This window comes from Bubalus kerabau, chromosome 1, assembly GCF_029407905.1.
Source record: "Bubalus kerabau isolate K-KA32 ecotype Philippines breed swamp buffalo chromosome 1, PCC_UOA_SB_1v2, whole genome shotgun sequence".
NCBI lineage: Eukaryota > Metazoa > Chordata > Mammalia > Artiodactyla > Bovidae > Bubalus > Bubalus kerabau.
In genome coordinates, this window is record NC_073624.1 from 259,349,032 (window position 1) to 259,367,906 (window position 18,875).

Below are 18,875 nucleotides of genomic sequence, written 5' to 3' on the forward strand. Positions count from 1 at the left end.
ATCTATAAAACTGTAAGCAGGCTTCTTTGCTAACTAAAACTTCTTGGGGGTCTGGACGGTCAACATCTGCCTGAGAAGGTGCGCCGGTTTTACACCCAGATAACTGAGTGGCGGGGAGGCGATAAGTCACAGCATTGGCGCTCGCCAAACACCTCATCACCTGAGCTGCTTGGATCTGGGAAGAGCACAAAACGCAGGCCCAACCGAGTCTGCGCCTCTGAGGACTACCCGAGTGCCTGAACCTGAGCGGCTTGGACCTGGGAGCTCAGCCCAGGGCCGGCCTCTGATTGTTCCCGGCGGAACAACCTAGAGCCCGAGCAGTGTGGGCAGGGAGGCTACACGCGCCGTGAGCGGGGGCAGACCCAGTGTGGCTGAGGCACTGCGAGCGCACACCAGTGTTATCTGTTTGCAGCACCCCTCCCTCCCTCCCCACAGCGCGGCTGAACAAGTGAGCCTAAATAAAAAAAAAAAAAAATAGTGTCCTCAACCGTCCCCTTTGCGTCAGGGCGGGAACCAGACACTGAAGAGACCAGCAAACAGAAGAAGCTATAACAGACAGAAACGCCTTGGAAGCTACAGGCCATAGACTAAAACCCTGTGGTTACTACGGACTACATAGGAAGGGGCCTATAGATCTTGAGAAATATAAGTCGGACTAAGGAACTAGCCAAAAATGGACTGAACCCACAATACTCACAACAAAACCAGAGAAAGACCTAGATATATTTTTACTATTTTTATGATCAATCTTTCTTTTTTTTTTTTTTAATTTTTTTAAAAAAAAAATTTAAGTCCTCTATTGTCCTTTAATTTTCACTTTTATAACTATTACTTTGCAAAAAAAAAAAAAGACCCTATTTTTTTTTCTTCTTCAGCAAACTTCAAATATATATTTTATAATTTTTTGACCATGTTTTGTTTTTTTTTTCTTTTTCTTCTTTTCTTTAACATTGTATTTTTGAAATTCCAAATTCTACTCTAGATTTTTAATTTTAGCCTTTTGGTATATGTTATCAATTTTGTACCTATAGTTTTTTTCATAATTTCTGTGACTTTTTTTTCCCTCTGTTTCTTTCTCTTCTTCTTTTATATAACATCGTATATCTGAAATTCCAAACTCTACTCAAGATTTTTAATTTATGCTTTTTGGTATTTGATATCAATTTTGTACCTGTATTTTCTTTATAATTTTTGTGACATTGTTTTTGTTGGTTTGTTTGTTTTCTCTCTTTATTTTTCTTCTCCTCCTTTTTTTATCGTTGTATTTTTGAAATTCCAAACTCTACTCTAGATTTTTAATTTTAGCCTTTTGGTATATGTTATCAATTTTGTACCTATAGTTTTTTTTTATAATTTCTGTGACTTTTTTTTCTTTCTTTTCCCTCTGTTTCTTTCTCTTCTTCTTTTATATAACATTGTATATCTGCAATTCCAAACTCTACTCAAGATTTTTAATTTATGCTTTTTGGTATTTGATATCAATTTTGTACCTGTATTTTCTTTATAATTTTTGCAACATTGTTTTTGTTGGTTTGTTTGTTTTCTCTCTTTATTTTTCTTCTTTTTTTTTTAACGTTGTATTTTTGAAATTCCAAACTCTACTCTAGATTTTTAATTTTTGCTTTTTGGTATTAGTTATCAATTTTGTACCTGTAGTTTCTTTATAATTTTCGCGACCTTGTTTGTTTTTCTTTGTTCGTTTTTTCTCTCTTTCTTTTCCTTCTTCTTTTCATTAACATCGCATTTTTGAAATTCCAAACTCTACTTTAGATTTTTAATTTTTGCTTTTATCTATTTGTTACCAATTTTGTACCTTTAAGAATCCAATCTTCAGGACCCATTTTTCACTAGGGAACGAGATTACTGGCTTGACTGCTGTCTCTCCCTTTGGACTCTCCGTTTTCTCCACCAGGTCGCCTGTATCTCCTCCCTAACCCCTCTCTACTCTACCCAACTCTGTGAATTTCTGTGTGTTCCAGACAGTGGAGAACACTTAGGGAACTGATTACTGGCTGGATCTGTCTCCCTCCTTTTCATTTCCCCCTTTTATCCTTCTGGCCACCTCTGTCTCCTGCCTCCTTCTTCTCTTCTCTGTATAACTCCGTGAACATCTCTGAGCGGTCCAGTTGTGGAGTGCACATAAGGAAATGACTACTGGCTAGCCCACTCTCTCCACTATTGATTCCACCTCATCTCATTTGGGTCACTTCTAACTCCCTCCTCCCACTTCTCTTCTCCATGTAACGCTGTGAACCTCTCTGAGTGACCCTCACAGTAGAGAAACTTTTCATCTTTAACGTAGATGTTTTATCAATGGTGCTGTATAGAAGGAGAAGTTTTGAAACTACTGTAAAAATAAGACCGACAACTGAAGTAGGAGGCTTAAGTCCAAACCCTGACTCCAGGGAACTCCTGACTCCAAGGAACATTAATTGACAGGAGCTCATCAAACGCCTCCATACCGACACTGAAACCAAGCACCACACAAGGGCCAACAAGTTCCAGGGAAAGACATACCAAGCAAATTCTCCAGCAACAAAGGAACACAGCCCTGAGCTTCAAGATACAGGCTGCCCAAAGTCACCCCAAAACCATAGACATCTCATAACTCATTACTGGACATTTCATTACACTCCAGAGAGAAGAAATACAGCTCCATCCACCAGAACATCGACACAAGCTTCCCTAACCAGGAAACCTTGACAAGCCACCTGTACAAACCCACACACAGAGAGGAAACTCCACAATAAAGAGAACTCCACAAACTGCCAGAATACAGAAAGGACACCCCAAACTCAGCAATTTAAACAAGATGAAGAGACAGAGGAATAGCCAGCAGATAAAGGAACAGGATAAATGCCCACCAAACCGAACAAAAGAGGAAGAGATAGGGAATCTACCTGATAAAGAATTCCAAATAATGATAGTGAAATTGATCCAAAATCTTGAAATTAAAATGGAATCACAGATAAATAGCCTGGAGGCAAGGATTGAGAAGACGCAAGAAAGGTTTAACAAGGACTTAGAAGAAATAAAAAAGAGTCAATATATAATGAATAATGCAATAAGTGAAATTAAAAACACTCTGGAGGCAACAAATAGTAGAATAACAGAGGCAGAAGATAGGATTAGTGAATTAGAAGATAGAATGGTAGAAATAAATGAATCAGAGAGGATAAAAGAAAAACGAATTAAAAGAAATGAGGACAATCTCAGAGACCTCCAGGACAATATTAAACGCTACAACATTCAAATCATAGGGGTCCCAGAAGAAGAAGACAAAAAGAAAGACCATGAGAAAATACTTGAGGAGATAATAGTTGAAAACTTCCCTAAAATGGGGAAGGAAATAATCACCCAAGTCCAAGAAACCCAGAGAGTCCCAAACAGGATAAACCCAAGGCAAAACACCCCAAGACACATATTAATCAAATTAACAAAGATCAAACACAAAGAACAAATATTAAAAGCAGCAAGGGAAAAACAACAAATAACACACAAGGGAATACCCATAAGGATAACAGCTGGTCTTTCAATAGAAACTCTTCAAGCCAGGAGGGAATGGCAAGACATACTTAAAATGATGAAAGAAAATAACCTACAGCCCAGATTATTGTACCCAGCAAGGATCTCATTCAAGTATGAAGGAGAAATCAAAAGCTTTTCAGACAAGCAAAAGCTGAGAGAATTCTGCACCACCAAACCAGCTCTCCAATAAATACTAAAGGATATTCTCTAGACAGGAAACACAAAAATGGTGTATAAATTCGAACCCAAAACAATAAAGTAAATGGCAATGGGATCATACTTATCAGTAATTACCTTAAACGTAAATGGGTTGACTGCCCCAACCAAAAGACAAAGACTGGCTGAATGGATACAAAAACAAGACCCCTACATATGTTGTCTACAAGAGACCCACCTCAAAACAGGGGACACATACAGACTGAAAGTGAAGGGCTGGAAAAAGATTTTCCATGCAAATAGGGACCAAAAGAAAGCAGGAGTAGCAATACTCATATCAGATAAAATAGACTTTAAAACAAAGACTGTGAAAAGAGACAAAGATGGTCACTACATAATGATCAAAGGATCAATCCAAGAAGAAGATATAACAATTATAAATATATATGCACCCAACATGGGAGCACCGCAGTATGTAAGACAAATGCTAACAAGTATGAAAGGAGAAATTAACAATAACACAATAATAGTGGGAGACTTTAATACCCCACTCACACCTATGGATAGATCAACTAAACAGAAAATTAACAAGGAAACACAAACTTTAAACGATACAATAGACCAGTTAGACCTAATTGATATCTATAGGACATTTCATCCCAAAACAATGAATTTCACCTTCTTCTCAAGTGCACATGGAACCTTCTCCAGGATAGATCACATCCTGGGCCATAAAGCTAGCCTTGGTAAATTAAAAAAAATAGAAATCATTCCAAGCATCTTTTCTGACCACAATGCAGTAAGATTAGATCTCAATTACAGGAGAAAAACTATTAAAAAATCCAACATATGGAGGCTGAACAACACGCTGCTGAATAACCAACAAATCGCAGAAGAAATAAAAAAAGAAATCAAAATTTGCATAGAAACGAATGAAAATGAAAACACAACAACCCAAAACCTGTGGGACACGGTAAAAGCAGTCCTAAGGGGAAAGTTCATAGCAATACAGGCACACCTCAAGAAACAAGAAAAAAGTCAAATAAATAACCTAACTCTACACCTAAAGCAACTAGAAAAGGAAGAAATGAAGAACCCCAGGGTTAGTAGAAGGAAAGAAATCTTAAAAATTAGAGCAGAAATAAATGCAAAAGAAACAAAAGAGACCATAGCAAAAATCAACAAAACCAAAAGCTGGTTCTTTGAAAGGATAAATAAAATTGACAAACCATTAGCCAGACTCATCAAGAAACAAAGGGAGAAAAATCAAATCAATAAAATTAGAAATGAAAATGGAGAGATCACAACAGACAACACAGAAATACAAAGGATCATAAGAGACTACTATCAACAATTATATGCCAATAAAATGGACAACGTGGAAGAAATGGACAAATTCTTAGAAAAGTACAACTTTCCAAAACTCGATCAGGAAGAAATAGAAAATCTTAACAGACCCATCACAAGCACGGAAATTGAAACTGTAATCAAAAATCTTCCAGCAAACAAAAGCCCAGGTCCAGACGGCTTCACAGCTGAATTCTACCAAAAATTTAGAGAAGAGCTAACACCTATCCTGCTCAAACTCTTCCAGAAAATTGCAGAGGATGGTAAACTTCCAAACTCATTCTATGAGGCCACCATCACCCTAATACCAAAACCTGACAAAGATCCCACAAAAAAAGAAAACTACAGGCCAATATCACTGATGAACATAGATGCAAAAATCCTTAACAAAATTCTAGCAATCAGAATCGAACAACACATTAAAAAGATCATACACCATGACCAAGTGGGCTTTATCCCAGGGATGCAAGGATTCTTCAATATCCGCAAATCAATCAATGTAATACACCACATTAACAAATTGAAAAATAAAAACCATATGATTATCTCAATAGATGCAGAGAAAGCCTTTGACAAAATTCAACATCCATTTATGATAAAAACTCTCCAGAAAGCAGGAATAGAAGGAACATACCTCAACATAATAAAAGCTATATATGACAAACCCACAGCAAACATTATCCTCAATGGTGAAAAATTGAAAGCATTTCCTCTAAAGTCAGGAACAAGACAAGGGTGCCCACTTTCACCATTACTATTCAACATAGTTTTGGAAGTTTTGGCCACAGCAATCAGAGCAGAAAAAGAAATAAAAGGAATCCAAATTGGAAAAGAAGAAGTAAAGCTCTCACTGTTTGCAGATGACATGATCCTCTACATAGAAAACCCTAAAGACTCCACCAGAAAATTACTAGAACTAATCAATGACTATAGTAAAGTTGCAGGATATAAAATCAACACACAGAAATCACTTGCATTCCTATACACTAATAATGAGAAAACAGAAAGAGAAATTAAGGAAACAATTCCATTCACCATTGCAACGGAAAGAATAAAATACTTAGGAATATATCTACCTAAAGAAACTAAAGACCTATATACAGAAAACTATAAAACACTGGTGAAAGAAATCAAAGAGGACACTAACAGATGGAGAAATATACCATGTTCATGGATTGGAAGAATCAATATAGTGAAAATGAGTATACTACCCAAAGCAATCTATAGATTCAATGCAATCCCTATCAAGCTACCAACAGCATTCTTCACAGAGCTAGAACAAATAATTTCACAACTTGTATGGAAATACAAAAAACCTCGAATAGCCATAGTGATCTTGAGAAAGAAGAATGGAACTGGAGGAATCAACCTACCTGACTTCAGGCTCTACTACAAAGCCACAGTTATCAAGACAGTATGGTACTGGCACAAAGACAGAAATATAGATCAATGGAACAAAATAGAAAGCCCAGAGATAAATCCACGCACATATGAACACCTTATCTTTGACAAAGGAGGCAAGAATATACAATGGATTAAAGACAATCTCTTTAACAAGTGGTGCTGGGAAATCTGGTCAACCACTTGTCAAAGAATGAAACTAGAACACTTTCTAACACCATACACAAAAATAAACTCAAAATGGATTAAAGATCTCAACGTAAGACCAGAAACTCTAAAACTCCTAGAGGAGAACATAGGCAAAACACTCTCTGACATACATCACAGCAGGATCCTCTATGACCCACCTCCCAGAATATTGGAAATAAAAGCAAAAATAAACAAATGGGACTTAATTAACCTTAAAAGCTTCTGCACATCAAAGGAAACTATTAGCAAGGTGAAAAGACAGCCTTCAGAATGGGAGAAGATAATAGCAAATGAAGCAACTGACAAACAACTAATCTCGAGAATATACAAGCAACTCCTACAGCTCAACTCCAGAAAAATAAATGACCCAATCAAAAAATGGGCCAAAGAACTAAATAGACATTTCTCCAAAGAAGACATACAGATGGCTCACAAACACATGAAAAGATGCTCAACATCACTCATTATCAGAGAAATGCAAATCAAAACCACTATGAGGTACCATTTCACACCAGTCAGAATGGCTGCGATCCAAAAGTCTACAAGTAATAAATGCTGGAGAGGGTGTGGAGAAAAGGGAACCCTCTTACACTGCTGGTGGGAATGCAAACTAGTACAGCCACTATGGAGAACAGTGTGGAGATTCCTTAAAAAACTGGAAATAGACCTGCCATACGACCCAGCAATCCCACTGCTGGGCATACACACTGAGGAAACCAGAAGGGAAAGAGACACGTGTACCCCAATGTTCATCGCAGCACTGTTTATAATAGCCAGGACATGGAAGCAACCTAGATGTCCATCAGCAGATGAATGGATAAGAAAGCAGTGGTACATATACACAATGGAGTATTATTCAGCCATTAAAAAGAATACATTTGAATCAGTTCTAATGAGGTGGATGAAACTGGAGCCTATTATACAGAGTGAAGTAAGCCAGAAAGAAAAACACCAATACAGTATACTAACGCATATATATGGAATTTAGAAAGATGGTAACAATAACCCTGTGTACGAGACAGCAAAAGAGACACTGATGTATAGAACAGTCTTATGGACTCTGTTGCAGAGGGAGAGGGTGGGAAGATTTGGGAGAATGGCATTGAAACATGTAAAATATCATGTATGAAACGAGTTGCCAGTCCAGGTTCGATGCACGATACTGGATGCTTGGGGCTGGTGCACTGGGACGACCCAGAGGGATGGAATGGGGAGGGAGGAGGGAGGAGGGTTCAGGATGGGGAACACATGTATACCTGTGGCGGATTCATTTTGATATTTGGCAAAACTAATACAATTATGTAAAGTTTAAAAATAAAATAAAATTTAAAAAAAAAAAAAAAACAAGGGAAGAAAGCATTTTAAGAAAAAGAGAGTATTATAAGTAATTGGGCATATATTGAGCAAGCAGACATCATGGAATGCAATCATACAAATAACTTGATCTTGTTTCTTGATTGGCCCAGTGAACCTTGCAATTCTTCCCCTCTTGGTAAAACTTTGTAAATCCTATGGCTTTTCTACTTATTTTCAGGTAAAGAACTATGATCACCTTAAGTCACAAGACCTTTTTTACTTCCATTTTAAAATAATTATATATTCACAGAAAGTTGCAGAGAGGCCCCAGGTACCCGTCACCTAGTTCCCCACAATGGTTACATCTTATATAACTATAATATGGTATCAAAACCAGGAAACTGACATTGATATCGTCTGTGTGTATAGTCCTGCATCATTTTATCATGTGTAGATCTGTGTAACCGCCACTGCAATCACGCCATCAAACTATTTTATTACCGCAAAGATCTCCCTTAAGTTACCCCTTAATTGTCACACCAGTGCCCTTCCACCACCACCCTTAACCCCTGGCAACCACTGCTTTTCTTTCCATCATTTTGTAACTCCAAGAATGTATTTAATGTAAACTTTTGAGATTGGCCTTTTTTTCACAGGCATCATGTCCTTTCACTAGACACCACAGCCAGAGGCTCAGACCGTAAAGCGTCTGCCTGCTTTGTGGAAGACCCGAGTTCGACCCCTTGGTTGGGAAGATCCCCTGGAGAAGGAAATGGCACCCCACTCCAGTACTCTTGCCTGGAAAATTCCATGGATGGAGGAGCCTGGGGGGCTACAGTCCCTACGGTCGCAAACAGTCAGACACGACTGAGCAGCTTCACTTCACCATCATGTCCTTGAGATCCACTGAAATAGTGACATGCGTAGTTTATGCCTTTGTATTACTGAGCAGTAGTCCGCAATATGCAAGTACCAGTTTGTTTAGTCATTCACCTATTTGAGAGCCATTCTAGTTGTTTCCAGGTTTTGACTATGACAAATGTAAGCTGATACGCCTTGCTGTACAGCAGAAGCTAACACAACATTGTAAAGCAACTATACTCCAGCAAAAATTAATTTTAAAAGCTTAATTTTAAGTCTAACTATGGCAATTTTTAATCTGCTGAGTATAGTAACCACACCTTCAAAAAATCATTACTATGCATAGAAGAAAATAGGCATCACAGTATCTCTCTCCCTGGCTTGTATTATCGTATCTTGGTACTTGAGTCAAATTTTCCCATTTAACATCTTATTACACAAGTTACAATAAGAGCAAATTCAGCAGGTACTCTGTAAATATTTGCTGAATTAATGCGGTATTACTGCATTTATTTAGCACTCCCCTCAATTGATTAAAGCAAAATGGAGGGCTCTTAGAATGGAACTGGATTTTTTTCTCAATCTTAACTAAGACATCTATACACAGGATACACATAGTAGGCACTCAAATTGTGAATTACTGAACTGAGTTATAGTCAATAGTAGAGAATACTATTATTCAACCAAAGCACAAGTAGCATATAATGAATTAGCTGGCATGTCATAATGTGTTATTGAAATTGGTGATAATTTACTTATTATCTGCAATGGGGTTTCTGAAAAAAATTTCTCTTTCCATTAGGATTTCATTTTCAGCATTTGCTTGTCAGTAAAATCCTCACATCACTAATGTAACTTCTCATCACAGGCAGAATTGAATATTCATGCCTAGCTCAAATCACTGTTATTCTGGCCTGTTGCTTTTTTTCTCCCCAGATAGTTAACCCATCATTTGTATGGAAAATTTATTACAGTTTGCCATTTACAGGCTCTCTTTCATCCTGTTCTATGAACGGTAAATGTGGTAAGAAATTGTATTGGATTATTATGGAGGATGGGGACAAAAAAGTTAGACACATAACTAATAATGTATGTTTGTTCCAGCCATTAAGACACTTAGCATTCCTTCTCCTTTTTGCTGAATGTTCCTAGTAACAGAATTCTTCTAGTTAAATCTTCTTCTAAAGTTTTCATATCATATTAATGAAGAAGCTTATTAAAAGTCCAAAGCAAATTAACCAATGTAAGTACTTTGTATGCATATGGATAGGACGAACTGCCATGATTTCAAATCTCAAAAAAAAAAAAAAAAAGCAGGCAGGGGATTGCTCTTTTTACCTGATAAATAGACTTGCATTTTGAGTTTTTATTAGATTATTTAGTAATAGATCAACAAATTTACTCTAGCACTTTTTTTGCACAAGTAATGAGTTCTTTGTAATATGAGATTTTTATGACAGCTCTTTACTATTAATCAACTTTGCTGAGCATATAGAGAGAAAGGTGAGGTTGGTTTGAGAATTACTGGATCTGCATATTAGTGAAATGAATGAGTCAAGTGCTACTACAAAAAAAATAATATCCATATTAATTTGTATGCTAAACAGTTTATAGTGATTCTGACCAGCAGCCGAAGAAACCACCATTAATTCACACTGATAATCCAGGGCTGGCATTTTCCTCTACTATGCAAACTGTGAAAACAAGCCCAAATTATTGTTGATGCTTAATATTAATTAGGTTCTCTCTTGCCCTGTGACTTCTCCAAATAATTCTCTGATAGTAAGGCAACCCTTAAATGGCTAAGTATGCCCTGAAACAACATGTGTGTCATCAGGGAGTCACATAAAACGATTAACTGAGTCTTATAAGCAGCATATCCTATAGGGTGTTTACGTTCTAGAAGCTTCCATTCTGAAGCCTGGCATTTATCACTGATACTATGTATGTTTTAGTATAGATAACTCCTAAATGAATAACTTGCATATTAACAATACAACCCCTATTTTTTGCCCACATAGAAAACTATAACTGTACAATCCATTATTAAAATAGTATCTCGTTGTTAACTAACAAAGAACAAACATAAAATCCCTACGCGTATTCAGGCTCAAGTCACATACTAATCCACACAGCTTCTACATCATGTTTAGTTCATTCCAGCCACACCCCTCTTCCACAGGTACAGCAGGCTTGCATCTTCCCAGCCCTCTTATTTCCCCAGAACCTCTCCCCTCTCTTCTCCATGACAGGTCCTATAGTTCCTTCAAACCCATCACTTCTCATCAACAGCCCCCTACCTCTCAGCCTACCTTCATATCCTCCTCTACTCAATTTTGGACCAGTGGTCAATGTTTCATCCAGTTAAAGGAAGTTTGGGTTATTTGTCCCTTGAAAAGTGAAAGTGAAATTCTCACAGTCATGTCTGACCCTTTGCAACCCGATGGACTATACAGTCCATGGAATTCTCCAGGCCAGAATACTGGAGTGGGTGGCCTTTCCCTTCTTCAGGGGATCTTCCCAACCCAGGGATCGAACCCAGGTCTGCTGCATTGCAAGTGGATTCTTTTCTAGCTGAGTCCCTTAAATTGAGTTTTTTCCCTTCTGAAGGTAAGCTTCTATCAATGATTATGATTTAGAATCAAGCAGCCCCAAAACTGGAATGTGAAGTCAGTGGGCCTTAGGAAGCATCACTACAAACAAAGCTAGTGGAGGTGATGGAATTCCAGTGGAGCTATTTCAAATCCTAAAAGATGATGTTGTGAAAGTGCTACACTCAATATGCCAGCAAGTTTGGAAAACTCAGCAGTGGCCACAGGACTGGAAAAGGTCAGTTTTCATTGCAATCCCAAAGAATGGCAATGTCAAGGAATGCTCAAACTACCACACAATTGCACTCATCTCACATGCTAGTAAAGTGATGCTTTAAATTCTCCAAGCCAGGCTTCAGCAATATGTGAACCATGAACTTCCAGATGTTCATGCTGGTTTTAGAAAAGGCAGAGAAACCAGAAATCAAATTGCCAACATCCGCTGGATCATGGAAAAAGCAAGAGAGTTCCAGAAAATATCTATTTATGTTTTATTGACTATGCCAAAGCCTTTGACTGTGTGGATCACAATAAACTGGAAAATTCTGAAAGAGGTGGGAATACCAGACCACCTGACCTGCCTTTTGAGAAAGCTGTATGCAGGTCAGAAAGCAACAGTTAGAACTGGACATGGAACAAAAGACTGGTTCCAAATAGGAAAAGGAGTATGTCAAGGCTGTATATTGTCACCCTGCTTATTTAACTTATATGCAGAGTACATCATGAGAAACACTGGGCTGGAAGAAGCACAAGCTGGAATCAAGATTGCCGGGAGAAATATCAATAACTTCAGATATGCAGATGATGCCACCCTTATGACAGAAAGTGAAGAACTAAAGAGCCTCTTGATCAAAGTGAAAGAGTAGAATGAAAAACTGGGCTTAAAGCTCAACATTCAGAAAACGAAGATCATGGCATCTGGTCCCATCACTTCATGGGAAATAGATGGGGAAAACAGTGGAAACAGTGGCTGACTTTATTTTTCTGGGCTCCAAAATCACTGCAGATGGTGATTGTAGCCATGAAATTAAAAGATGCTTACTCCTTGGAAGGAAAGTTATGACTAACCTAGACAGCATATTGAAAAGCAGAGACATTACTTTGTCAACACAGGTCCGTCTAGTCAAGGCTATGGTTTTTCCAGTAGTCTTGTATGGATGTGAGAGTTGGACTATAAAGACAGCTGGGCACAGAAGAATTGATGCTTTTGAACTTTGGTGTTGGAGAAGACTCTTGAGAGTCCCTTGGACTGCAAAGAGATCCAACCAGTCCATCCTAAAGGAGATCAGTCCTGGGTGTTCATTGGAAGGACTGATGTTGAAGCTGAAACTCCAGTACTTTAGCCACCTGATGCAAAGAGCTGATTCATTTGAAAAGCCCCTGATGCTGGGAAAGATTAAAGGCAGGAGGAGAAGGGGACGATAGAGGATGAGATGGTTGGATGGCCTCACCAACTCAATGGACATGGGTTTGGGTGGAACTCCAGGAGTTGGTGATGGACAGGGAGGCCTGGCGTGCTGTGGTTCACAGGGTTGCAGAGTCAGACACGACTGAGCAACTGAACTGAACTGAGCCCCAAGACAATCAGACATCTTTTAAAATGCCAAGAGATATCAGTTGGCAGAATATCATGATTCCTATGAGCTATTAGGCAATAAAAGTTTTGTTCTCTCCTTTCACTTGAGGTACATTACTAAAGACCTTTTACTATTATCCTAGCTCAATCTGAACCTGACTTCAGAAGGCAGAAGGACATGTGCAAGGAACAGATGGGGTGGGAGGGTGAGGAAAAGTTCTATCCTGCCATAACTCAGATTAAGGAAATTGTGGTCCTTGATCACAAAAAATATATTTGAAGTTGAGCCTTGTAAATGTTGGTTTACCCAAAGTGAGATAAATCAATAGACAGATAGAATCCTGGATTGGAGGAAGCTTAAGAAATCACCTAGTTGAAGGCTGACCCTCTAAAAATGCTTTCCAGAGTCTTTCAGACAAGGAAATTAATTCCTTGCTTGAATGGCACACTTTTGAGAGGATGATCATCATTAAAAGGTTTTATTTACCATGTGTACAAGCAGGCAAGGTGCTGTGTGAAGGATTGAGTTAGCATGGCTTCAGGACCGGGAACACAACCAAAGAGTTAACCAAGTAGCTAGCAAAGAGCAAAAGGCTAAACGACATGCCTGGATCTGATCAAGGTTAAAAGCAGAAATTACTGCCCATGGAAAAATGACTAAATGTAAACCTCAAGTCACGTTAACAAATCAAAGCAATCTTGGGAAATTTAACAATCTTAACTGTAAAGTGATGGGTTAACAATCTACACTTTCAGGAGGGAAAAAAAAAAAAAAGTAAGAGGCCAAAATAACAGTGATTTGAGCTAGGCATGAATATTCAATTTTGCCTATGATGAGAAGTTACATTAATGATGTGAGGATTTAACTGACAAGCAAATGCTGAAAATGAAATCCTTAATGGAAAGAGAAATATTTTTCAGAAACCCAATGCAGATAATAAGTAAATTATTACCAACTTCAATAAAATATGATGATGAACACGTAAACCTTTAATGTCTAACATTACGCATTACTGAACAATAGAGGTTTCAGAAAGATGAGCGTCTTTTCATGTTCTTTGTATTTTTAAAGTATCCACCTCTCCCTGAGCTTTCTTTCAGCTAGTAATAAAAGAAAAGCTGCTAGAGGGTTTTTTAAGTATTCTTTGCTTTTTGAAGGAATAAGGAATAATGGAAGATTCCTTTTTTCCCTATTAATAAATATGATTTTTAACGGTAGTGTGTGATTATGTTTTCTTGGACATGTCAACAAACACATATGTATAATTTGTAGATTAACTTTTTACCAATAAACAGTATTTAGACCTCCAACAAATAAGGCAAAAAGTGGAACTTATTTTATCAATTTTAAATTCGAAATTGTCCAGTTGTATTCAGTCAGTAGGTGTTGCCCTGTTGTTCTCAGGGGCAAAGAAGAAAAACCAAACCCTTCAAGAGTTTCTTGTTAACAGTGCTACTTCACAGAACAAAATTTATTTGGTGGCCTTTCTAAAGGAAATGCCCAAGCAGAGGACCATCTGTCAGTCAATGAGCCCTGTGAGTTTGGAGAGAAAGTGATTTCTTTTTCATTCCTGCTTACTGTCAGCCTTTTACTGGGTTAGAAACCCATTTATCCATCAGGATGAAAACCAAAGACCCTTTCTGAAGTAGAATAGAAAAGGAAATCTGAAACTGAGGAAAGGTGCTAATTTCCAGTATCTCCAGTGACTGAAGGAGGTGGGACCTTGGAAACCGTAGGAGTCAGAATTCCCAAGAGGTTTCTGGCTACAACAGCCTTTAAAGCTCTACAGATGTCGGATCAGAATGGAATAACCTCTTCCCCACATAATGATCTGACTTACTTACCTCAACAGAAGCCATGGTAATTTACAACTGAACATTTGGAATTATCCTCTTGATTCTTTCTCCTGGAAGTAATTTTTTGGGGAAAGGAGAAACAAACATTTTAAAATTAACTTCTCAGCCTTTCTTGATCCCACACTGGGTTAGCATGACCCTACTAGTTCTGTTAAACTTCAAAATGGAAATGACCTCAAGAAATAAATTGTTTCAATACTGGAGATAACATTATTCAATATCTGAGGAGTCCTGAATTAAAGAACTGTATATATTCTAAGTGACTACTTTTTATTGTATACAGGTGTTCCTCTGGATATACTTTGGGAAATGCTGCTCTAAGCAATTAAAAATGACTTGAATCTTCCTTTCAGTTCAGTTCAGTTCAGTCGCTCAGTCGTGTCCCACTCTTTGCAACCCCATGAATCGCAGCACGCCAGGCCTCCCTGTCCATCACCAACTCCTGGAGTTCACTCAGACTCACGTTCATGGAGTCGGTGATGCCATCCAGCCATCTCATCCTCTGTTGTCCCCTTCTCCTCCTGCCCCCAATCCCTCCCAGCATCAGAGTCTTTTCCAATGAGTCAACTCTTCACATGAGGTGGCCAAAGTACTGGAGTTTCAGCTTTAGCATCATTCCTTCCAAAGAAATCCCAGGGCTGATCTCCTTCAGAATGGACTGGTTGGATCTCCTTGCAGTCCAAGGGACTCTCAAGAGTCTTCTCCAGCACCACAGTTCAAAAGCATCAATTCTTTGGCGCTCAGCCTTCTTCACAGTCCAACTCTCACATCCATACATGACCACAGGAAAAACCATAGCCTTGACTAGCCGGACCTTTGTTGGCAAGGTAATGTCTCTGCTTTTGAATATGCTATCTAGGTTGGTCATAACTTTCCTTCCAAGGAGTAAGCGTCTTTCAATTTCATGGATGCATTCACCATCTGCACTGATTTTGGAGCCCCAAAAAATAAAGTCTGACACTGTTTCCACTGTTTCTCCATCTATTTCTCATGAAGTGATGGGACCGGATGCCATGATCTTCATTTTCTGAATGTTGAGCTTTAAGCCAACTTTTTCACTCTCCACTTCCACTTTCATCAAGAGGCTTTTTAGTTCCTCTTCACTTTCTGCCATAAGGGTGGTGTCATCTGCATATCTGAGGTGATTGATATTTCTCCCGGCAATCTTGATTCCAGCTTGTGTTTCTTCCAGCCCAGCGTTTCTCATGATGTACTCTGCATATAAGTTAAATAAGCAGGGTGACAATATACAGCCTTGACATACTCCTTTTCCTATTTGGAACCAGTCTGTTGTTCCATGTCCAGTTCTAACTGTTGCTTCCTGACTTGCATACAAATTTCTCAAGAGGCAGGTCAGGTGGTCTGGTATTCCCATCTCTTTCAGACTTTTCCAGTTTATTGTGATCCATTTGCCTGATTTCTTCCTGCTCAGAGTTCCCTGTATCTTTCTAGTGTATCTTAATGACTCAACTTGAATTTACAAAGAAGAATCCAACTTGGATCACTGAATGAAACTGTCAAGAGGTGTGGTGATCTGGTCTTGACAGAGATGAAAACTGAATTGAAATAATGTTTATGAAAGAGGAAATGTGGCCAAAAATCACACAGAACATAAGACCAGGCCCCAGTCCTACTTTCTCTCCCCATCATTCTCCAAACCTGCCTCCCACTCATCCACTCCACCCTTCTGTAATTCCAGAACTTCTGACTTCTTAATCCACTCCCCTGTCCTCTACCTATCTCATTGTCTTAAAGACATGCCCTGGTTGTAGACTGCTTCTCCATGGAACTTCAGCCATATCCCCTCCACCCTAGTTCTTGGATATAAACCCTGTCCCTGATCTCCAGATCCACACACTGTCTAGTCCCCTGGATCCATTAGAAAGAGGCTGCTTGGGGCTGGTGCACTGGGACGACCCAGAGGGATGGTATGGGGAGGGAGGAGGGAGGAGGGTTCAGGATGGGGAACACATGTATACCTGTGGTGGATTCATTTTGATATTTGGCAAAACTAATACAATTATGTAAAGTTTAAAAATAAAATAAAATTTAAAAAAAAAAAAGAAACAGGCAAACAGAACTCAGATCTCCAAACTACTAATCCACCCATCATTCTTTTCACTGACTCATTGTCTTTTCAGTAAATGTTCTTATTTATCTTATTGAAAAGAAAAATCAAGGTAGCAAGTTACTAGTTGGGGTTTGAGGGGTGGGTGGCATGAAAAAAACCTTAACATAGCATAAAAAAATCCCTATATATAGTCTTCCAAATAACCAAATACATCACTAAGCTTTCGTTTTAGTTTTTAATTAAAAACTATATGATTAGTGACCAATTTATCATAACTTAAGTTTTACATTGCACAGGCTAATCACAAAGTTATTCAGTACAAATAAACAACAAACTTTCTTGTGTAATAGAAACCTGAGTTTTCCAGAAAGGCATTGTAACAGAGGGGAAAAAAAACTTTTTTTATACCCTCTTAGGTTTGGTCAGGCACAGCAAACTAACAAAATACAGACTAACAGGAGAAAAAATGTTTATTTACACATATAATGAGCATACAAGTGAATTCAAAAGGAGTGATTAGAATTTGAGGTTTATATACCATCTTAACAAAGGGCAATAAATTGTGGAGAAATGATAAAACAAAGGAAAAAGGATTTGTGCTTGTAGAGGTGGTAAACTGGTGGTAAGCTGATTTGATAAATGTACAAGAGAAAACTAATAGAAGATGGGAATTACATCAGAAAGACTTGTTTGTACAGATTCATCTCGGTGCCCACGCTCTGCCTCCAGTGAGAAGGGTTGTTTTCCTGCTCTTGTTACTGGAGAGAGAAGTGGGCATACCTTCACACAGGAAATTTATGCCCTGCTTTTAGGCAGAAATGGGGAGGACAGATAATTTCTCCTGTATCTTCTCTTAACTGCCTTCAGTTCAAAATGATCCTTCCACCAAAGAGGCACCTTCTGAGGTGGCATATTCTGAATCCCTTCAGCACAGAACAAAATGAGAAGAAAGGCCATGTGTACTAGGAACTGAGGGAATGTGAAGATATCCAGCCTTGGATCTAGGGGGAAAGACTTTTTAAACTGATGGCTCCTTATTTCACTTTGTGTGAGTTGATATTTGATTCATATCATACGCATCATATTTAATTCTACAGAAAATAAGACTTGAAACTGTGCATCAAGAGATCAAAAAACACAAATAATCCTTAAATTCCCTATGAATCACATACCTGGATGATTTACTACTTTTATCTTCCTCACTAGGTAGTTATACAAATGAAGAGCTGGGACCTGAAACTGTCACACAAAAAGGGCTGGTGCTCTATCAGCAAATACTCTATTACTGGCAAGGCAGTCTTCTCATTTATTATAGCTGCTAATATACCTGAAAAAAAAGAAAGAATGAGTAACACTTTCCTAATTATGAAATATGTGTTAGTCACGTCCAGCTCTTTGCGACCCCATGGACTGTAGTCCACCAAGCTCCTTTGTCCATGGAATTCTCCAGGCAAGAATACTGGAGCGGGTTGCCATTTATTTCTCCAGGGGATCTTCCTGACCCAGGGGTCCAACCCAGATCTCCTGAATTGCAAGCAGACTCTTTACTGTCTGAGCCACCAGGGAAGCCTGGTGAAAAATAAGAAATGTCTAATTCAATAATGAGAAAAAGAATGTTTTCCAAAGGAAGTATCAGAGGAGAGCTTACCTGATTTTTCACTTAATGCCAGTAGAAAGAGTACTCTGCTCATCCTGGTGATGAGTGGAGAAGAAGTGAGGAACAATAGAACTCAAGGATACAAATTAAACCATCACAAAGATAGATAATTTTGAATGGTGGCTCAGAGGGTAGAGTCTGCCTGCAGTGAGGGAGACCCAGGTTCAATCCCTGGGTTGGGAAGATTCCCCTGGAGAAGGAAATGCCAAACCACTCCAGTAATTCTTGCCTAGAGAATCCCAAGGACAGAGGAGCCCGGCGGCCTACAATCTATGGAGTCGCAAAGAGTCGGACACAACTGTGTGACTTCACTTTGTTTCTTTCTTACAGAAGCCCAAACCAACT

General features: G+C 38.6%; 1 protein-coding gene across 40 annotated transcripts in view; it reads right to left on the reverse strand.

Moving 5' to 3' along the window:
- Positions 1-18,875, reverse strand: part of LOC129639166 (uncharacterized) — a 290,740-nt gene that overhangs the window by 261,077 nt on the left and 10,788 nt on the right. For 20 of the 40 annotated variants that reach the window (XR_008708251.1, XR_008708270.1, XR_008708281.1 and 17 more), the window contains 2 exons: positions 18,046-18,200; positions 14,791-14,852 (listed from right to left, as the gene is read on the reverse strand). The exons of 14 other annotated variants lie outside the window; for them this stretch is intronic. Coding sequence is in view for 3 of the 26 variants with exons in the window: in XM_055564183.1 (XP_055420158.1) it covers positions 18,076-18,200 (125 nt within the window). In the remaining 23 variants the exon portion in view is untranslated. Of the gene's footprint in view, positions 1-14,790; positions 14,853-17,327; positions 17,797-18,045; positions 18,201-18,875 lie in introns of those variants that run through there. 6 more of the 40 variants (XR_008708252.1, XM_055564183.1, XM_055564132.1 and 3 more) reach the window with 3 other exon arrangements.